General features: G+C 36.5%; 2 protein-coding genes across 2 annotated transcripts in view; both read left to right on the forward strand.

The window, feature by feature from the left end:
- Nucleotides 1-17,891, forward strand: part of LOC142338093 (uncharacterized) — an 83,039-nt gene extending 65,148 nt beyond the window's left edge. Inside the window, exons 6-10 of the mRNA XM_075387724.1 lie at nt 641-871; nt 5,946-6,194; nt 6,626-6,865; nt 9,684-9,908; nt 17,689-17,891. Coding sequence (XP_075243839.1) covers nt 641-871; nt 5,946-6,194; nt 6,626-6,865; nt 9,684-9,908; nt 17,689-17,891 — 1,148 coding nt within the window. The remainder of the gene's footprint in view (nt 1-640; nt 872-5,945; nt 6,195-6,625; nt 6,866-9,683; nt 9,909-17,688) is intronic.
- A 2,854-nt stretch (nt 17,892-20,745) lies between these two features.
- Nucleotides 20,746-23,219, forward strand: part of LOC142338094 (uncharacterized) — a 166,899-nt gene continuing 164,425 nt past the window's right edge. Inside the window, exons 1-2 of the mRNA XM_075387726.1 lie at nt 20,746-20,761; nt 21,185-22,264. Of these exons, the coding sequence (XP_075243841.1) occupies nt 20,746-20,761; nt 21,185-22,264 (1,096 nt within the window). The remainder of the gene's footprint in view (nt 20,762-21,184; nt 22,265-23,219) is intronic.

A 23,219-nucleotide genomic window follows, 5' to 3' on the forward strand; every position in this document is an offset into this window, starting at 1 on the left:
TGATCTATGTCACTCATGGCCATAAAATTTTATAGCCAAAAGTTTATTTAAAAAATCAAAGCAATAGGAATTTATTGATTGAATTTTTTTTTAAAAAAGTGGGACATTTGATGCAAACGAAGTAAAAGGGAAGACATTTAATGCAAATGACCAAAAATGGGGGACCATTAAAGAACATTCAAAAAATTGAAAAGGTTCACCCCCCCCCCCATTGTAATCTCTCAATCTGCAGTAAATTTCCCCGCCCCCAATGAGTTTCAGTTTTGAAGCTTCCATCTACTCTTGGGATATGATAATTCAGTGCTGATTTACTCTGGCACTAGGGTAGTGGCACTAAACACTACTCGATAAACTGCTGCTCAAGGTTCTCACTTCTTACGAAGTCTATTTAAGTTTGAATTTTTTAAAAAAAAAATTAAGATAATTTGTTTTTTTAAATAAGTTTTTCATATATAAATGTACATTTGCAATTGTCCGTTTGTGTCTGCGATTTAAAATTATTTTTATAAGCATAAAATTGATCGGTTTCTAATATCTGTATTTGAAATTCAAGATGCGAATAATTTTCCAAAAATCAGGCATGACTCCTGAAACCTTTGAATCCGTCCATAATTTGATTTTTCACAACTCACAATTTCAGGAGGCGATCCCAATTTCTTGTTTGACCTGAACGTACATGACTTTCTACTGACTGAGTTTGACGCCTTCCACTGCGTGGAGATTGGACCAATAACTGAGGAAGGTGAATACGATGATGAATACGGTGGAGATGAAGAGAGCAACAAGTGGCAAATGAGACTGGATTTCGTGGGGAGTGATAGACACTATGTGAAGGCTGTTGGGTTTAACAACAGACGCGATGAACTGGCAGGTTTGCTCATAATATATTCCAAGTGTTCAAGTTCTGCTCATAAAACACATTTTTCGTCAAAATAGTTCGTGCTAATATCGTCAAAATAGTACAATAAACACGAGAAAGAAATTATTATAAAATATATTCAGCTAAACTTTCATTTTATAATATATGTTCAGCTGAAAAATGCTGTTTTCAAATAGTTTCTTTTTGACGATTGATAAGTGACGCCAATGCTCTGCTTTTACTTCGTACTCTGTAATCTAACTTTATGGAAATAGAATAATTACGGTCCGGGCTATTTCCGCAACAATTTTTACCTCCACAGTTTTCTCAAAAATTACCAAGGACGAAATTTGCTTAGTAATTATTTTATTATCAATATGCAACAAATCATATGCAATGTTTTGTACAATTTTGGTAAAATTTCTCTAGAAAATCAAGACTATATCTAATTAAAACGCATTATGCATTATCTGTTGGATCCTTACGTTATAATGCGGTAGCCAAGATATCATAAACGGATAAGTCATCAATGAGAGCATTAATAGCTGATAAATGATTTATGATCATTGTCTGAATTATCGGAAAACGAAATAAGACGAGTGTACTATAGCAATGATGCTGAAAATGACACATTTGGATTTATTGCGAAGTACATCAATAATCTAAAAAGCACGTCATGATACTCCATGCCTATCAGAAGAGCCACTCTTTTTTCTGTGCAATGTGTGTAATGAAAAGGGTTTTATAAAATTTCAAAACATTTTAATCTAAATCTCCTATATAAAATCTCTTGTACGAAATCTCTAGAGACTTTATTTGGACACTTTGTAATTTTTCAATATTTTGTAATAGAAATTAGTTTTAATATCTGATATAGGATTTCTATCACATATTAAAACTAATTTCCATTACAAAATATTGTTCACTAGGTTTTCATACGCAAAATTATATAGAAAAAGAACGGCTGAAATACAAACGGAGGCTCGTTAATGTGCGTTCGCACATGATGTTCCGACCCGCGCTAATCTACATTTTTGACTTAACTGCCTTTTGACTTAAATTTTTGGCAAAGAGATAAACAAAAATAGATGTTTGAGTTTAAAAAATCGTTACACAACCAAACTAATAAGCGAATTAGGTAATGCCATGCCTCATTACAAGGACATCTGCCATTAAAAAGACTACAAGAAAAAACAACAACAGCAACAACAAAAAAGCAAAAACAAAAATTGCATGGCATAAACTCAAAATCTAAAATTAAAAGCACCTAGTATCAACGTCAAACTACAATCAGACAAAATTCTAATTACACAAAATTAACTACGCTGCAGGTAGTATTTTTCCTTAATAAGACTAGGCAACAATTCGACAAACAGAAGAAATAAAGAGGCGATATTCAAAAATCAATTAACATTTTTCAAACCAATAATTTCAAAAGTCTTAAAAATCATTAGCTTTTAACAAAATAATTCTTGATAAAATTACTAAAAAGTCCTAATGAAACCAGTAGCTCCTGACTTCGGTTAGACTAAGCCATCGGAATGGACTAAAGAAGCAGAAACATTGCGAAAACACAAAATAATGGTTCCATTAATATAATTAGCTAATGTCTGGAAATTTTGTACTTCTATTCCAATTTCTAATTATACCAATTCGGCTAAAATTATACTGAATGAATAAATAAGTTCAATTTGGCCATATTTGAAAATCATTTGGGTCCGTTATTACGCGATTGTGCTAATGGAAGAGAAGAAGAAACACAAATACATCACTCACATAATTTTTATGAAAACGCATATTATCCAACAAACAAAACATCAATTACGTCATTATATCGGTAACCATGTTAATTTTTAAAAAAACAAGTAAATGTATGGGACCTCTCAATGATGAAAACCAGTTACAAGTTGACGAAAAGAACCACAAAAACTGAAAAATATGAAAAATCCTGAAAAATCTTAAAAATGTATAATATCATAAACTCCAAAACTATTCGCTATAAATTAACTGCATTGGGTAACATAATCCGTTCGATCCTTAATTACAAGCTTACGAAATGGTTCAACACTTTAGGGCTACCTAAAGAATAAACAAAACAGGCAAAATAACCAATACAAAAAAAATTAGCGAGAAAAAAGCTATTAAGAAATAAATTTTTCAGTAAAAACTTTTCTATCTTCAATTAATTTTTTAACAGCAATGGGATACTTTTTTTAACAGGTTGACTCCAATGAATCAACAAACATAAGCAAATACATTAAAACCACGAACTTTTTGAGAAAACCCCTAGTATTAACGCAAATAAATTCAATGGCTTTCAGCGGAAGCTAAAAAATACGCAATGTTAATCCTCGAGGATGTTTATTATTCATAGGTTATCATAAAGACATTACAATAAAACATTGACTATGAAAACCAACAAAAAACAGGCAAAATCCAAAAATTAAGTAGAAAAGTTCGAGAAGAAAGTGTCGAAGCCATTTAAAGCATAAGTTTTTCTCTGAAAACTTTATGTATGATCCACTTAACGTCTTTTCTAACCCAATTCAATAATCAGAAATAAGAAAATGTGGTAAATTCCAAAAGGAACCAAAATTATGAGAAAAAATACCCAAACATTAAAATAAAAAATAAGGAAAACTGGTGCATCGAAGTCTTAACACCGATAGTTAGCAGATAAAAACGCTAAATATATTAATTTTGGTTCAAGTAGAATGCAGGGGAGTTCGGTTGTTACTGAGATTGACATACAGTTCACGAAAATAAGTTCTATTCACGAAAGTAAATAGAATCGGTTAATAAAGAAAACTCCCGAATAATCATATAAAGTCTTAACAGCTATTAAATTCAATAGCTTTGAACAAAATTCAATAGATACGCTCACTTATGCTTCGATTGGAGGACAAAGATATTTGTCGTGCATAGGTGATCAATAAGACATCACAAAACGTATTATGGCTATGGAAGCAACAACGAATACGGGCAAAAACAAAATTTCAATAGAAAAGTGCGAGAAGAAAGTCTCGAAGCAATTTGAACCATAAGCTTTTCTCTGAATACTTTAACCATGATCCAACTGAATTCTACTCTAACCATATGAGAGATACCAGTATCAGGATAAAATGAAAAGATATCAAGCGGAACCAAAAATAAGAAAATATCCAATTTTTTTTTTAATTTTGAAGTCTTGTGGCACTGAAGTCATATAACAGCTAGTTAGAAGATAGAACCGCTAACCATATTAATTTTTGGCATCAGTAGAAAAGAAGGCGTTCCTGTTACTACAGAGACTGACATGCAGCTCATAATCACGAAAATGAGTTTAGGATCGGTTAATGTTAAAAAAAATTCTCGAAATATCTTTTTTAAAATCTTAACAGTCATAGCTTTCAACGGAAGTCAATAAATACGCTCAGTTGTGCCTTTTTTAGAGGCCAAGAATGTTTGTCGTGCATGGTTAATCAATATGACACTACAATAAGTCTTATGACTATGGAAACAACAACAAATACAAGCAAAAAGCAAAAAGTCAATAAAAGAGCGAGAAGAAAGTGTCGAAGCCATTTAAACCATACGATTTTCTCTGAGAACTTTAACCATGATCCATTGAACGTTTTCTCTGAGCCAGTGGGAAAATCAGTATCAGGATAAGTTGATATGAGTTCAAGAGCGACCAATAATAAGACAAAATCCAATTTTTTTTATTTTGAAATCATGTGGCATTGAAGTTATATAACAAATAGTTAGAGGATAGAACCACTAACCAGAATAATTTTGGTTGCAGTAGAAAGAAATAGGGTCCTGTCATTACTGAGACTGACTTACTGTTCACGAAAAGAAGCCTGGGATCGGTTAATGTTTAAAAAAAAATCTCGAAGAATCACTTTCAAAGTCTTGACAGCCGTTAGCTGCCCACTCAAAGCTCTAGATAGGTTCAATTATTACTCATTCCGAAACTTATTGTACTCATAGTCAAAGAGATTATGCCATCGAATTTCAAAAAATTAGGAAAACCTCAAAAAAAATCAAAGTTTCACTTAAAATTACGAAAACTATGAGTCGAAGCCAAAACAAAAAACACGATCGATTCCTTGAAAACGAATTTTTTGTTCATTGGGCTTCATTAGACTGTAAATCAGGTTTCTCTTTAGCGGAACCTTGGTATGAGAAGTGACTAGTCTATAGGTCACTTAACAAAAAAGGTATGAAAAATTTCTTAAAAAAAGAGCTCGAAAATATAATTTGAATTTTTTTGATAGTTAACTTCCCTATGAGACCATAACTAGATTTTATCGCCATTCGTCTATTAGGGACTCGAAATCAGTTGATTTTGTGGCATGAAATCAAATTTTGATTTAATATTTTTATTAAAAGAAAATCTTAATTTGGAGAAAAATTTCACTAAATCTGAGCAAAATAATGGTAATTATCCCGTTTTCACACAAAACTTCAATCCTCGATAACTCCTCGAAAAAAAAACGAATTTCAAAAAAATCTTTTTAGTTTCGAATTCTACGCTGGAAGAGCTTTTTAATGATACCACTCACATTTCTCTACGATGAGTATATCGATCGGCCAAAATTGACTGAACAAAAAAAACCCATTTGAGTATATAGTTCCTCCCCCCCCCCCCCCACAAGTGGGGTCGGGACAATTAATTCAGGCGGAAATTGAGCCTCAATATTTGCTGCATTTCATAGATTTTTTTAAAGAAAATAGTGTTTTGAAGTTGATCTGCTTGGATGTGTTGCTTGCAATGTCAACAGCGTGAAGCGACTGCAAAGGCAACTTTTGTATCAAAAATTGGCTTGGGTAATCCGTTCACGTTGTAAACAATCTTTCAATGTTACAGCCTAGTTTCAATTGAAAATTTTGCAAGAATTTGTCAAGATTATCTAGTTTGGTACACGTCTTTGCAAGATCTCACATTAAAGTTTGGAGGTAATAACCATAGAGTGAACAAAATCAACAACAGCTCAAAACCATGCAGTTATTCGGAATGAAAATATTACCTTGAACGGAAGTAATTTTCATTTAAGGAGCCCAAAAAAAATTGAATTTTATCATTTTAGTTGAACCATTTTAGTAAGGCTGCATCCAAACTTCACGACTGTCTCAGTGTGTGACTTCCACGGCTGTTTGGAGTGTGAGGGTGCAGAAGAGAACGTGACACTGAGGGGGGATGGGGGATGGAATTATGTCATGTGTGAACACATTGGCTTCTACATTCTAGTGGAGGTGAAGGGTGAAAGTGAAGACGATGACCTGAGGAATAATGGAAGTGTCTCTAATATGACACTTGGAATTTGTGAGATCGAGATACTTGGACAGAAAGGTATAATTGTTTGAAAACGTTAAAAGTCGTTATTTGTAGTCGTTATAATTGTTAAAAGTGTTGTGACGTACGTCAATTGAGACGTTTCCAAAATCACCTCGAAAAAACTTGGAAAATTATCATTCACGTTAATTCCCGGTGCTATAGGCATTTTCGTGACAGGTAATAATTAGGAATATCAGTAAAAACGTGTAAACAGTAAAACCATTTCAAACAAGGAATGGTATTTTCCTTGTGCAAAGCGTAACGAGATATTATTTTACATGATCTTTGAAACCAGTAAATCTAATTTAGCCTAGCTCAACAGCTTAACTAAACCAGTCAATATCAAAGTTTTCATAAGTTATATCTTATATTTTAGTTGACAGATTTTACAAAAAGTTGTTAAATAGTGTTAGTTTTTTATGTTATGCGAAGTGCCATGGTTTCAGTTGCGCCTGGAGGGAAAATAGTTCTTCCATTGATGAGCAATCAGAGTGCCAATGAGCACAATTCAGAAGTGACTCGAAGACTGGACATGCTTTCTGACAAATTGGACAGATTCAATTCCGAGCAATGTTTCCCGCTAGTTGAGAACCGAAACCAGTACATCAGTCGGGAGTTGGAGTTCCATTTTGGAGCTGAAAAACATGTTGGCTACATTCAGATACTGGCACCCTATGCTGATTCAGGTTCATTTTTTGGTTTGTTGTCGATATCCATCATTTCATTATTTCTTGTCCCTTATGAGGTTTAACGTGTAAAATTAAGGTACCTTCTCTTGTGAGTCTCTGGTTACGATTCTGAGGCACGTCTGGATTAAGATGTGAAAATTCCCTCAAAGTAATCTGGGTTTTCAATAACCTTCTCTAGAGACTCTGGGTACCTTGTACGTCTGAAGTTCAAAAGGTTACTGTATTTTAGCTGTAAAGCTCTAAAATCTGGACAACACAAATAGAAGGTGAAGTCAAATCTATATTTTTACAAGAAATTATCCATTTTGATCTGAATTAATCCTTAATCCGTAGTCTTCAATGCTGTGAGATTACATTCAGATCAATCACCGAACGTTTGAAGACCTTAAATTGCATTTTTTAAGTTTATAAAGGTTTTTGTTTTGACTCTAAGTTATACAACCCTAATCCGTTTTGGTGTAGGGTGAGATTGTGACGCCTTGCCGCTCCCTCTCATAGTCCCAAAAAAAACAAACAAGTTATTTAATAACATGTAATTGCATGCGTTAATCTGGTGAAATAAAACAACTTAAAATGTTGAATCGAATGTAAAAGGGCCGCGACATATGAGTGGACGTAAGTACCACCAAATATTTCTACTGAAAAAAATCAACCAAATAAACCCTTTTTGTCATCACCCGGGTTGAATTTTTCCGCCCAAAATGATGTAAGAGTGGGGCTGCAATGGGAGGATTTTTTAGGAAAATGCAGCTCAAAACTCTTACGTCTTTTTGTCTGCATTGCTTGTCCAACTCTTGACGGTCTATATATATGAATATTACTTGTTAGAATTGCCCCATCTCAACAAATTACCCCCTCACTCTTACATCATTTTACCCCCTCTGAATTTCAATCAGGGGGAGAGGGGTAAATCCTTAAAAGTCCTCCCATTGCAGCCCATTGCAGCCCACTCTTACACGGCAATTTCAGTCAGGGAGTAGTTCCTGAAAAGTCCTCCCATTGCAGCCCATTGCAGCCCACTCTTACATCGCAATTTCAGTCAGGGGTGTAATTCCTCAAAAGTCCTCCCAATGCAACCCATTGCAGCCCACTCTTACATGGCAATTTCAGTCAGGGGGTAATTCCTGAAAAGTCCTCTCATTGCAGCCCCTTGCAGCCCACTCTTACACGGCAATTTCAGTCAGGGGGTAGTTCCTGAAAAGTCCTCCCATTGCAGCCCATTGCAGCCCACTATTACATCGCAATTTCAGTCAGGGGTGTAATTCCTCAAAAGTCCTCCCAATGCAACCCATTGCAGCCCACTCTTACATGGCAATTTCATTCAGGGGGTAATTCCTGAAAAGTCCTCTCATTGCAGCCCCTTGCAGCCCACTCTTAAACGGCAATTTCAGTCGGGGGTAAATCTTTTAAAGTCCTCCCATTGCACCCATTGCAGCCCACTCTTACATGGATATTTCAGTCGGGGGGGGGGGTAGTTCCTGAAAAGTCCTCCCATTGCAGCCCATTGCAGCCCACTCTTACATGGCAATTTCAGTCAGGGGGTAATTCCTGAAAAGTCCTCTCATTGCAGCCCCTTGCAGCCCACTCTTACACGGCAATTTCAGTCAGGGGGTAGTTCCTGAAAAGTCCTCCGATTGCAGCCCATTACAGCCCACTCTTACATCGCAATTTCAGTCAGGGGTGTAATTCCTCAAAAATCCCCTCAATGCAACCCATTGCAGCCCACTCTTACATGGCAATTTCAGTCAGGGGGTAATTCCTGAAAAGTCCTCTCATTGCAGCCCCTTGCAGCCCACTCTTAAACGGCAATTTCAGTCGGGGGGTAATTCCTTTAAAGTCCTCTCATTGCACCCATTGCAGCCCACTCTTACATGGATATTTCAGTCAGGGGGGGGGGGTTAGTTCCTGAAAAGTCCTCCCATTGCAGCCCATTGCAGCCCACTCTTACATCGCAATTTCAGTCAGGGGGGGTATTTCCTCAAAAGTCCTCCCATTGCAGCCCACACTCTTACATCAATTTACCCCCCATAGACAAATTAACCCCCACTCTTACATCAAAATGGGAGGATTTTAGGGAGGACATTCGACCCGGGCCGGAAAAATAGTGGACCCAGATAGCATAACACAAATGGGTGACCTAAATACCACAATTAATTTCTACTGACAAAATGGACCAAATTAGGCATTTCCTTTGGTAGGGCGATGGCTCCGCAATAAGAGTGATCAGTCTGGAAAAAAACTGTGATCAAAGTGATCAGTCTGGAACGCCTTTCTTACAAAAATTCACCGCGAAATTCACCGCATTTCTTACATAAATTCACCGCATATGATTTCCAAAGTTTACTCAATCTGACTTAAATTCACAAGAAATTTCAATGCTGTAAGTGACAGCTGGAGCAGTGCACTCAGCAGATGAAGGCATGCAGAAGGTCAGAGGTTCGAACCCGTGTGTGGAACGATTTTTTTTTGTAAGAACACTGAGAACGCGGTGAAAATAAATAATTCACCGCGATTCACCGCATTCACCGCAAAAAGATGTAAGAAATACGCGGTGAAAATTTTTTTTTCACCGCATTTCACCGCATTTTCTACGAAAATTCACCGCCAAACCTCGACCCGGGACACGACCATTCATTTTCAAAAACTTCATTGAGTGAAATTTTTCTGAGTGCAACTTTTCTCTTAGAGGCCATAATATAAATTTGTAATTTCATACCTTTCGGAATTATGAGGTAAACAAGTGAACCCTTTCAACTTGAAGCTCATTATGATGTTTCTTTAAGTGTTTCTGCGTATTGCTTATTGGTTGTTTTAGTTGATCAAATGAACCTCATTCAGACATTCCAATGCGATAATGATTCCGTTTGCTCGCATTGTGACATTATGGATACTACTAACTTACATCCCCGAATTCTTCCTGGTACCTGGATCTCTTACGAGTGTAATCACACACTCCTAGCAACTGCTGTGAAAGTTGCAACTGCGGCTGACACCAAGTCTTCGTCGAATTTGTTCGTGTGTGGAATCGACGTTTTCGGCAGTAAGATTACATTAGTATATATCTCAGTAACAATTTCGCTCGATCAATTTTTGCAAATCAAAACGTTTACTAATCAAAACAACTGGTTCATTCAAAATATTGTTGCCCGGGTCGAATGTCCTCCCTAAAATCCTCCCATTTTGACGTAAGAGTGGGGGGTAATTTATCTATGGGGGTAAATTGATGTAAGAGTGTGGGGGTAATTTGTTCAGAGGGGGTAAAATGATGAAAGAGTTGGGCTGCAATGGGAGGACTTTTGAGGAATTACCCACCCCCCCCCCCCCTGACTGAAATTGCCATGTAAGAGTGAGCTGCAATGGGAGGACTTTTTAGGAATTACCCCCCTGACTGAAATTGCCATGTAAGAGTGGGCTGCAATGGGCTGCAATGGGAGGACTTTACGACTTTTCAGGAATTACCCAACCCCCCCCCCCTGACTGAAATTGCCATGTAAGAGTGAGCTGCAATGGGAGGACTTTTTAGGAATTACCCCCCTGACTGAAATTGAAATGTAAGAGTGGGCTGCAATGGGCTGCAATGGGAGGACTTTTCAGGATTTACCACACCCATGACTGAAATTGCCATGTAAGAGTGGGCTGCAATGGGAGGACTTTCAGGAACTACCCCTCTTCCCCTTGAATGAAATTCAGAGGAGGTAGAACGATGTAAGAGTTGGGCTGCAAGGGGGGTAAAATGGTGTAAGAGTGAGGGGGTAATTTGTTCAGAGGGGGTAAAATTATGTAAGAGTTGGGCTGCCAAGGGGTTAAAATGGTGTAAGAGTGAGGGGGTAATTTGTCCAGAGGGGGTAACATGAGCTAAGATTTGAGCTGCCAAGGGGGTAAAATGGTGTAAGAGTGAGGGGATAATTTGTTCAGAGGGGGTAAAATGATGTATGAGTCGGGCTGCCAAGGGTGGTAAAATGGTGTAAGAGTATGGGCGTAATTTATCCAGAGGGGATAACTTGAGCTAAGATTTGAGCTGCCAAGGGGGGTAAAATGGTGTAAGAGTGAGGGGGTAATTTGTACAGAGAAGATAAAAAGATGTATGAGTTGGGCTGCCAAGGGGGTAAAATGTTGTAAGAGTGAGGGGGTAATACGTTCAGAGGGGGTAAAATGATGTAATAGTTGTGCTGCCAAGGGGGATAAATTGGTGTAAGAGTGAGGGGGTATTTTTTCAGAGGGGGTAAAATGATGTAAAAGTTGGGCTGCCAAGGGGGGTAAAATGGTGTAAGAGTGAGGGGGTAATTTGTTCTGAGGGGGTAAAACGATGTAAGAGTGAGGGGGTATTTTGTTGAGATGGGGCAATTCTAACAAGTATCATTCATATGTATAGACCGTCAAGAGTTGGACAAGCTTTGATGGTCTGGAGGATAAGGCGACGCAGCTGAGGGTACAGAGGTTGTGAGTTCAAGACTGGCAGTCTTCAGGTATGGGGGCTAAAACAATGTAAGACTGAGGGGACAAAATGATGTAAGAGTTGGGCTGCCAGGGGGTAAAATGATGTAAGAGTTGGGCTGCCAAAGGGGGTAAAATGGTGTAAGAGTGAGGGAGTAATTTGTTAAGAGGGGGTTTCGTGATGTAAGAGTTGGGCTGCCAAGGGGGGTAAAATGGTGTAAGAGTGAGGGGGTAATTTGTTCTGAGGGGGTAAAACGATGTAAGAGTGAGGGGGTAATTTGTTGAGATGGGGCAATTCTAACAAGTACCATTCATATGTATAGACCGTCAAGAGTTGGACAAGCTTTGATGGTCTGGAGGATAAGGCGACGCAGCTGAGGGTACAGAGGTTGTGAGTTCAACACTGGCAGTCTTCAGGTATGGGGGCTAAAACAATGTAAGACTGAGGGGACAAAATGATGTAAGAGTTGGGCTGCCAGGGGTGGGGTAAAATGATGTAAGAGTTGGGCTGCCAAATGGGGTAAAATGGTGTAAGAGTGAGGGAGTAATTTGTTAAGAGGGGGTTTCGTGATGTAGGAGTTGGGCTGCCAAGGGGGGTAAAATGGTGTAAGCGTGAGGGGGTAAATTGTCCAGAGAGGGTAAAATTATGTAAGAGTTGGGCTGCCAAGGGGGCTAAAATGTTGTAAAAGTGAGGGGGTAATTTGTTCAGAGAGGGTTTAGTGATGCAAGAGTTGGGCTGCCAAATGTAGTAAAATGGTGTAAGAGTGAGGGGGTAATTTGTTCAGAGGGGGTAAAATGATCTAAGAGTCGGGCTGCAAAGGGGGGTAAAATAGTGTAAGAGTGAGGGTTTAATTTATCCAGAGGTGGTTACTTGAGCTAAGATTTGAGCGGCCAAGGGGGTTAAAATGGTGTAAGAGTGAGGGGATAATTTGTCCAGAGAAGATAAAAAGATGTATGAGTTGGGCTGTCAAGGGGGGTAAAATGTTGTAAGAGTGAGGGGGTAATATGTTCAGAGGGGGTAAAATGATGTAATAGTTGGGCTGCCAAGGGGGATAAATTGGTGTAAGAGTGAGGGGGTAATTTGTTCTCAGGGGGTAAAACGATGTAAGAGTGAGGGGGTAATTTGTTGAGATGGGGCAATTCTAACAAGTATTGTTCATATGTATGGACCGTCAAGAGTTGGACAAGCTTTGATGGTCTGGAGGATAGGGCGACGCAGCTGAGGGTACAGAAGTTGTGGGTTCAAGACTGGCAGTCTTCAGGTATGGGGGCTAAAACAATGTAAGATTGAGGCAACAAAATGATGTAAGACTTGGGCTGCCAGGGGGTAAAATGATGTATGAGTCGGGCTGCTAAGGGTGGTAAAAATGGTGTAAGAGTATGGGGTTATTTTATCCAGAGGGTGTAACTTGAGCTAAGATTTGAGCGGCCAAGGGGGGTAAAATGGTGTAAGAGTGAGGGGGTATTTTGTCCAGAGGGGGTAACATGAGCTAAGATTTGAGCTGCCAAGGAGGTAAAATGGTGTAAGAGTGAGGGGGTAATTTGTCCTGGGGGGTTAAAATGATGTAAGAGTTGGGCTGCCAAGGGGGTGAAATGTTGTAAGAGTGAGGGGGTAATTTGTTCAGAGGGGGTAACTTGAGCTGAGATTTGAGCTGCCAAGGGGGTTAAAATGTTGTAAGAGTGAGGGGGTAGTTTGTCCAGAAGGGGTAAAATGAGGTAAGAGTCGGGCTGCCAAAGGTGGTAAAAAGGTGTAAGAGTATGGGGGTAATTTGTCCAGAGAAGATAAAAAGATGTATGAGTTGGTCTACCAAGGGGGGTAAAATGTTGTAAGAGTGAGGGGGTAATATGTTCAGAGGGGGTAAAATGATGTAATAGTTGGGCTGCCAAGGCGGATAAATTGGTGTAAGAGTGAGGGGGTATTTTTTTCAGACGGGGTAAAATGATGTAAAAGTTGGGCTGCCAAGGGGGGAAAAAGGTGTAAGAGTGAGGGGGTATTTTGTTCTGAGGGGGTAAAACGATGTAAGAGTGAGGGGGTAATTTGTTGAGATGGGGCAATTCTAACAAGTATTATTCATATGTATAGACCGTCACGAGTTGGACAAGCTTTGATGGTCTGGAGGATAAGGCGACGCAGCTGAGGGTACAGAGGTTGTGGGTTCAAGACTGGCAGTCTTCAGGTATGGAGGCTAAAACAATGTACGATTGAGGGGACAAAATGATGTAAGAGTTGGGCTGCCAGGGGGTAAATTGTTGTAAGAGTTGGGCTGCCCAGGGGAGTAAAATGGTGTAAGAGTGAGGGAGTAATTTGTTATGAGGGGGTTTCGTGATGTAAGAGTGGGGCTGCAAGGGGAGGTTTTTTTAAGGAAAATGCAGCTCAAAACTCTTACATCTTTTGTGCTGCATTGGGCTTCCAAGGGGGGTAAAATGGTGTAAGAGTGAGGGGGTAAAAGACAAATTACCCCCGAACTCTTATATCGTATTACCACCCTTGGCAGACAAAAAAAGATGTGAGAATGGGGTGGTAATTTGTCTTTTACTCCCTCACTATTACAACATTTTACCCCCCTTGTAAGCCCAATGCAGCCCAAAAAGTCGTAAGAGTTTTGAGCTGCATTTTCCTAAAAAAATCTTCCCATTGCAGCCCCACTCTTACAACATTTTGGACGGGAAAATTCAACCCGGGAGACGCTCCTTTGCTTGGTGAAACCAATCTTCCAACTACCCCAGTTTATTAAAATATAAATTCTGGAAAGACTTTTAACTCTTTTTTCCTTGAAAACGTAATTTTTTAAATTTTTACTTGGCTGAATTCCGAACATTACACCACAGAGGTATACCCAAACCGTCACGGGCAAATATGCCCGATCTGTGTATCTGGTGTTAGTTTTTCCTATGTTAAAACGTTGGAAATTCAGGAATATGGCAGAAAAAATCTACTTTAGCAAAAACAGGTAAAATTGAAGGAAATTGCGCAACCCGTGTTCGCAGAAGTGTCCAAATTTTAGCCGCGAAATAAAAGTACAAGCTATGTATCCTATTGTTTGCGGATTTTGTATCACGAATCTGCTCTATTTATGTAACGCTTTTTCGCACGCAACTGAACTCGATTTTGCACTATAATCCGCAATTAAAGCTAATTTATTGTGCATTTTTGATCATAAAATTGATTATTAAAGCTTTATTACTAATACTAATACTTATTATTACTTTATTACTACTTATCAAAGGGTTCCTAGCCTGTTCATTGAATCTACACCAGCAAATCAACTGGAAGATATGGCAGAGATTTCGGATGGAATAGATGGGGTAGATGGGGGCATTCTGATGGATAGCATTGATAGCGGTAAAACTGTTGGATAACGATCCATACATTCAACATTTTAAACGAATTATTTTATTGCCTATGCTTTTCAATTAGAGAAAATCAAGTCTAAGTGTACTGGTTTACATTGAATCTACACCAGTATATCAACTAGAAGATATGGCAAGCGCAAAATCGGCAGTCCCACATTGACATATAAAGCTTTTTTTCGGCGAGAAATTTTTCGGAAGAAAAGTTTTTGTGGTACTGGGAGGTACACCATATGTGCCGCAAAATTTGTTGGTGATTAAATCATTTTGAAGCTTTGAAAGATTAAAAAAACTTTTTTGCTTATCACAAAGTATTAGAACTTTTGTGCATGATCAAAATGCGCGCATTTAACTAGGCTCAATTCCAGATTAGAGATACTTTTAATGCGAATAATAGATACCTAAAATGAGCGGAAACGTACTACAAGACTTTTAACCTATTTTTTCATTTGAAAGTTCTTTTATTTTGCAAAACTGTCGAAACCCCTCTTCCGGTAGGTAAGATACAAAGGATGTCGCCTAATTTCGTTCATTTTATGCATATAATTTTTGAGCGAATTTTTTTATTGCGGAAACTTTGTGGTATACCTCTGCAGTGTAATGCATACACGCTAAATTTAGGCAAGTCAATTTCATTCAAAACATTTCGAAAAATCATGATAAGAGTCATATGAGCCATCCTCTACTCAAAGAAGAAAATTTTTTGGATACATCAAAATTTAAGACAGTAAATTACAATAAATTTAAATATTTATATATATATATATATATATATATATATATATATATATAATTATAAAATTAAATTAAACACATATTAATGATTTTTTAAAAAAAATTAGTGTGCAAAACTCTACAAACTGAGAACAACTTAGGTTTGCTTTTTTGTTACGATGACAACTCTGAGACCACAAACTTTTAAAGTTCTCATATTACATGCATTATAATTTTTCTATAGAAATCAATTTCCGTATTGAAGAAAATTTTTGTTGCGTTATAGGCAAATTGTGTAATAACATGCGAACAAATAGTGCTTGCCCATAATGTAGCAAGTTACTTACCAAAAACTTATCGAAAGCGGAAAAAAATCTGTTAAATTTTGAGTTCAACAGTGGTCCGTAGATTTGCTTCATTCATAAAGGACAGTTTTAGCGAAAGTTTCGGATAAAGTTTACTACATGTACTTTTTTTAATCAGCTGATAGAACTGCATATCTTAAATTCGGACGTTTCGGGTTGTTTTGCACATCCTCTACAACAAAAAACAAAACTCAGATTATGTTACCATAATCCAGATTTTGAGTGTTATGGAAAACGAGAGTTGAAGACTGTATAAAATGGCGACAAAACTTGTCACCATACTCCACAACTAATCATGCATGTTTTTGGTAAGTTTACCTTATCTGTCTGGCGTCAATTTTGCAAAAACTACACCAAACCATTTTCAAATCTAGTCGTATTTAGTCAAACTCCTCGATAAATGAGTTTGCGATAAAAAAAATTGGTGTTGATATGATTTAAATTAGCCTAATTTAATTGTAAACGCTTTGATGGTGTAAATGACGAACAAAAAATTTGGTTTTTCAATGTAATTTTTAACAATTGAGACCAATATTAGCAACAACTTTTCCTAACTCAATAGCAATTTAACAGAAAAAAAAATCCATCTGAGAAGCTAACCGATATGATATATATGTATGATATTCACGTAAGATTTTTAAAAAACATCAGCAACTAGTCACAATTTTGACGAATTTTTTCTCAAAAAAAAACAAATTATAATTCTAATTTTTTTTTAAATTTTGTGTTATTTTGATATGCAGAAAATGTGAAATAATTACGAAATTTTTTATTAAGATTGACTTTCAGAAATTAAATAAATACCGATCACTCTACCTACAAATTTTAAAAATAATATAACAATTATTTATTCAACACCACATGATGCTCGTTATACTTTAGTCTATACTGGTTTTTTCCAGCTTCAATAATTCGTTTTTTTGAGTTGGCTCTGAAAAGCTATAAAATTCTTATAGCGGTTTTATCTTAAAATCATAAACGATTTTTGATTATTATAATAATCTATAGAAACTACTTATAATATAGAAACTCACAATATAGAAAATTTCTGTTTAAATTTTTTGGATGGATAAAAATGACTTCATGCAATTTGCATAGCTATGAATTATGTAGCTTGAATATTTCGTCGGCTCACTTTTTTGGTTTCAAAGTATTTTTGGAGTCCGGTTAGTAGCTACTTAAACAAACACTAACTAACTGCTTGATTGCGGTTTTAAAGTAACGCAGCATGTAGAAATTGAACACCGCAAACTAGTGAATATCATCGTTTTAATCGAATCTGAGGGACAAATGTCGCCAATTTCCATAAATTGGCTAAATTGACCTTTTGAGGAATTATTTAGCGAAAATTACTCTTTCTACATTGAATTCACTGTTTGATTTCATAAATAAAAATCTTTCTTACATTTTTAAAATAGGCCACAAAAACAAGTTATTATGCCCTATTACACCCATTTTATTAAACCCCCGTTGGTAAAGTAGATAGCGTAACCAAAGACAACAGTTATGGTGTTCAAAACAATGACTGTGAGCGCAGGCAAAAGTGAAACTATTTTCACTATTTTCATGTTTGTTCAAAAATGGAAATCGTGGACAATATTTCTAAGTTTGGGGAAAAATTGACCCACTTTGCCTTTGCCATATACTGTCACTATTATCCGCATAAACAAACAACTCTCGTTTTTAAGCACGGTTTCCATGAAAAGCTGATTTTTTTTTAAAAAAAAATTACTCGATGTACGTGTAACTTTGCATCGAATGTTGATATATCTAGGGTGCAGCACAAAGTTCTAATTTACAATCCAAGTCACAGAAATTGCTTCTAAAATCAGAATGCTTTGCCTTTTAGATCATTTCAGGTACAAACTTTGCATTTGAAGATTTGCAAATGGTTTTAGCCATATTAATTTTTGCTACGTATGCCGAATTGACGTAACATATTTCATTGCTTTGCAGAAGATAGAGAACCGACCTTGAAATCTCTGACTGTGTCTGACTCTTCTAGAAGGTCAATCAAGTTGTCATTCGAGGTGAACATGGCTGGATGCACTGTCAATATCTCGTTGGTTCCAAAACACACCAATGAAATATCAGGAATCACGCTACAATCAATTCAATTCTATCATACATTGGATCATATTGCGGTCAAGAAATTCTAATTTTCCTTCTGATTTTCTTTGCTGAAATTGCATTAAGGCATGGAAGTCATCGTTAGAGGAATGTAGTCAATATCAAAAATAATAGTGAAGTATAGCTGAAAGATTTGAGAATAATCCACCCGAAGCAAAAAGTGACTTAAGTAGAGAGTAACCACACCTCATAAAACCTGCTTCATTCAACTAAACAATTTTGAAAAATTGGAAATTAAAATGAAAACGAGATCATTTTCTGTTAAAAAAAGTCCCCATAATTTTTGATTTCATACAGCGGGATATCATTTATCTTGATTCATTGACTGACAATTTAATAGAAGAAATTGAAAAGATCGATAAGCATTAAAAAAAATCGAGCCAAAAAGAAAACAAATCAAAAAGAAAACAAACCAGAAAGAAAAAAATTCCAAAGTAAAGATGAGAAATGAAACGAGCAGATGAAAATGAATAAAAAATCAAAGAGTAAGAAATCAGCAGAATGACACAAACTGGGCTAATGTTTGACTTCAATTTTTCGCTGACATAAAAAAACTTTTAATGCTCCGGACCAAATCAGAAACTACCGTAAAAGTTGCTTGCAACAGAAAAATTCACGCTGACTATGAAGTCTGCTTGAAGAACAGCACAAAATTGCTAATAAATTTGTCACGTTTCAAGACCCAAAATTCAAGCCTCAGTAGCTCAAAATTCATGACTGAAGTCTTATGTATCTTTAAAATTGTTTAAAGAAACTCCTAAACGTAATCTGATTTGTAAGTATACGTTGGCTACCATTTGAACTGATAAAAATCAAGTTGGTACTAAAAAAAGTAAAAAACTGCTTCAAGAATTCTTCGTGAATGCACGCGTGGAAAAAAGTAACTCCCGTTACAAAAATTTTCTTTTCTCCCTCTTGCTATCGGTTGACTTATCTATCTCTCTGTCTATCTATCTTTCAGAATAATGGTTGGTCTAATCTAATTTTGTATGATTTTTTTGTTAGATTGAAATAAATACTTATTTATTCTCACGTGCTGCATTGATTTTTAAAGCAACACGCGGCATCCCATTTTAGTGACAAAGCCGATTAAAAAAATTCCAGTGAAATAAATCTGGTATCGAGTTGAAGGAAGAAAATACCTGGATCTCGGCCATTTTTTATTGATCAATTCACCAAGTTAATGAACTAAGGAAAGAAGACAATTTAGTAAATTAAAAAAACACAGGTACAAATAAAAAAATGAAGGAACCAGTTAGTTCTTCGTTGAAAAATTTATTTTTTTGAGAAGTTACTCACAAAAGGTATCCACGCTGTTCACTACTTCCAAGGGCTTAAATTATGACAAAAATCTTAATAAGCAAACTCTACAGAGGGAAATCGAGTAAAATATCAAAATCTGATTAAGATATACTTTATTTGCATTTCATTGTTCAATACCCTTAGTTTTCGCCAAGCAAATACTACATATTGGCAAACAAAACAGCGCAAACATTTATTTATTTGCGTGTTAACTGATGCAACTGAACGTTTATAATAAAGTTTCGTGAATCCTACAACATGATTGTTGCCATCATCGTTTTCAATCACCAGAGTGAAGTTCAGTTTCTAATATCTTTGAGAGAATAATAACAAGTTTAAGGTAGCTTTTCTGAAACAAAAAACTACTCTGGCAATGTCATTAGTTTCACAATGTGCACCACATTGTACTTGTTTGGACAAACTTTTTGAGTCACTCTTTTCTAGCCACTCCCCATATAGAAACTGTGGCGAGCAATACAAGTTGCAAAAAAATGCTGTTAAATTTTGGAAACAAATTAACACAAATTTGCCTGATTTTTCTAGCATTCAGAAAGCTCTAACAAGTTGCTTCATCCGTGGATTATGTTTTCATTGCAACAAGATTTAATATCTGGTTACATTTATCACAGAGTTCGTCATAAATTGGTAAGTCCCAACTTAAAAACAAATTTTTGCAAAAGCAAAATATTATTGTTTCTGTAAAATTAGTGACCACCAACTCGATAAAAAATAATGTGAGAAATTTGGTAAATAGTTTGTGTAAAAACTGACCAACCCAATCTTCCATTGTCTCCTCGTAGTGACAATACACATAGAACAGATTTAAATTAACTATTGAACTTACAAAATAACTATAAAGGCTAGTATTAAAAGCAGCAGTTTTAACCAAAGAGATCTTTTATACTGACAAAATGATCCAAAAGTTGACGTAATTGAATCAGCATTCTGTAACATAAACCAACCAATATCTGTTTGAATCAGCTATAGCAAAAAAAATCCCAATCATAGCAAAAATTTTCAGAAAATTACTTAAACTGCTAAAAATGCGCCTACAAACGTAAAATTTACAAAAAATTTTGAAAATTTCATTACGAAATCTAATAATGGTTCAGATGGTCAATGCCTCAAATGTGAACCTAAAAAGTTATTATAATTGCAAAAAGTACTTTTACTGCAAAAATTTCAGTTAAAAGGTAAAATTTAAAAGTTAGCTCGGGAACACCTCACGTGAACAAAAAATGTTGCTCACTAAGAAAACATCTTTTTTTACCTACCTTGCAAAAATTTCTTGTCATATTGTACTTGCTCACTCCGCACCAGTTCTTCCAAAAAAGTCCTTCAAATTTGCGGTAGTGCTTCGTTATCTCTATTTCGAATAGATCGTCAGTGTAAATGTTGATGCCATAGGTTACCGCAGGAAAAACAATTGAATTAAAGAGACCATGTGCTGAATTCAATTCGGTTTTCCGCAAGTTGAATTTTTGATTAAAGTTTCTTTTTTTAATCACTATTTCTCAGCATATTGAACTTTTACATCTTGAAACTTAACGGACTAATGACAGCACTACCACCCCTACGGCAATGGGTTTCTCAACTGGTACTTAATTTCTTATCTTGCAAAAATAAAGGTAAAATTAGAACATTTTTTTGTTTTTCTGTGACAGTTAAGGGCTATGTTCTTGCCGTCTAAGTTCAAAATATTAATTTAATGAAATGATCTGTGGAAGATTTTTTGTTCTGTCTTACAACATTTCTTTTCATTTTACTTTTGAAAAAGCTAATGCGCGCTGATTATAGTTTGGTCAGCCTAATAATAGGTGGTGGTAAATAAAGCTTCATAAAGATCATTCAAAATCAAATGAAAATGAATATATTCATACTTTATGTGATGAAAAAATAGTTCCGAAAAGGAAACAAAATAAGTAATTTTCAATTTCTCCAAAGCTCTCGTTGATGGTAATGTTCTCTTGGACTCAAGAACATTCTTTTTTTTCGTGTAACTTTGCGTGATTCCTTGTAGTTGTCTTGACAAATGAAATCGGTGAACGCAACATATCAGGACTCGAACCAGGAACCACATACGTAGTTAGCGCATTCCCGCATCTTGAAGGGGCCTTGGGTGACATTCTATACTTAGATGCAACCACAATTGTGGCGGAACCAGAATTAACTGACGTTGATATCAACTCTATTGCTATTCATTTCACGATTTCTGTGGAAGGCCAATTCGACAATGTTACCGTGACAATTGAGCCAAATTTCAAAGCAGTCACTAAAAACTTTGTTGATAGTCCGTTTCAGTTCTCGTTTTTTGATCTCACGCCTGGCGAAAATTACACCTTTTTTGCTATTACAAAAGCAGGACAGTTCACAAAGCGAACTAAGCAATACTTGGTAACAGAAATACTGCCGATTGAGCTAAAGAGCCAAACTATTCTTGCGGATGACCGGATTTTGATGAATTTTATCAACGCTGGCAAAGGTGATCGATATGTTTTCACAGTTCTGGACGGATCTGGTAACCAGCAGAAAAAAGATACATTTGAATTTTCCCAAGTTTTCGATATCTACTACGAACCGCAATATAACGGTATGTCTTTGAAAGGCGAGGTATGGCGGTATGATCAAGTAAAAATTTCAAATTTCGTGATTGGAATCGCTTATGTTGAAGAGGCCTTGTTTGAGCAGAGCGATAAAATTCTGACCGTATCTTACACAACTTCTGAGGGCGAATATGAGGGAATGGTTGTAACCATAGACCCCGACTCGGACCCTGGGAATCGAACTTTCACTCGCGGTGATGCGATAGTTCTGGATAAATTTTATTGTGGAATTTCCCTACATATTACATTCCAGCTACACTACCAAGGTCAGTCCGGTCTGGAGCGTGAAGTTGATTTTACGACAGCACCCTGTTTCCATGACAACGGGTTCAGAAGTTCGTACTTTGAGTCGTCTGAGGAAGATGTGGCTAGGATGGTTGTGACGGTGGGATTTGTTGGAGATGTACAGAAGTTTCAGTTCTTTTTTGATCAACTAACAGTTGGTTCACATCAATCACAATTGTTGAAATCTGAGCAAAGAGTAGAAGATTTTTCAGGTTTGTGATTGCAGTTCGTAACTCATAAAGGAATCAAACATGCTAAAAGTTGAAAACAGATTGTTTGCGAAATTCTTGCAAAATTTTCATACATTATCCTACAATATCAGACAAGAGCGCGTCAGAAAAGCTAAAGAAAAATTGCATTTAAATAGCGCCTCAGAGATTTTACATTTCAAAATCAGAGCCAAAAAGCGTTTATTTATAACTGTAAAATATTAGAAAATTAGTCAATTTAAATAGTTTTTTTTCTCCTTGCATTCAGGAACCAGCATCAGTGAAGAATCTTTAAGCATTATAATAGAAATTACGTAACTTAAATTGCCTAAAGCGTTGGTTTCACTACGGTCAAAAACAAATTGAGCAATTAATTATATTCATGCATTTTTGATCGTTGTTGTCCTTAATCATCTAATTGCTTTTTCCTCGTGTGAAATACAGACGTACGTAATAACGTCACGTGACAAATTATGGTCACATGTTGTAGGTATATTGTAACTAATTTTTTTCACTGACAAAACGGACAGAAAAACTGTGTCAGCCTATTAGTTACTATTAAAGATCTGTGCATTTAAAGGTCTGCGCATTTTGCGCGTTTGGCCATGCCTCGCGGGCCATGGCAATGCCTCAGTGGCCCGTGGGACTTGATATGAAACTATCACAACCGAACAAATTATCACAACCGAAATTCAATTTTAAAATGGGGGTTTATTTCCGTGAGGGCGGTTTATTTCCGTGGGGGTTATTTTCCGTGGGGGTTATTTTCCGTGGGGGTTTATTTCCTATCTAAAGTTAGGAGGGGATTTTTTTCCGTGGGGGTTTATTTCCTATCTAAAGTTAGGTGGGGTTTTTTTCCGTGGGGGTTTATTTTCTAGACTCAGTTATTCAATTCAATTTTCAGGGCTCGAAAAGTTGTTGAAAGTGTTGAGATTCTTGACAAAGACTGAAGTTAAAA

Source organism: Convolutriloba macropyga, chromosome 4 (genome assembly GCF_964194025.1).
Source record: "Convolutriloba macropyga chromosome 4, txConMacr16.3, whole genome shotgun sequence".
Classification (NCBI taxonomy): Eukaryota; Metazoa; Xenacoelomorpha; order Acoela; family Convolutidae; genus Convolutriloba; species Convolutriloba macropyga.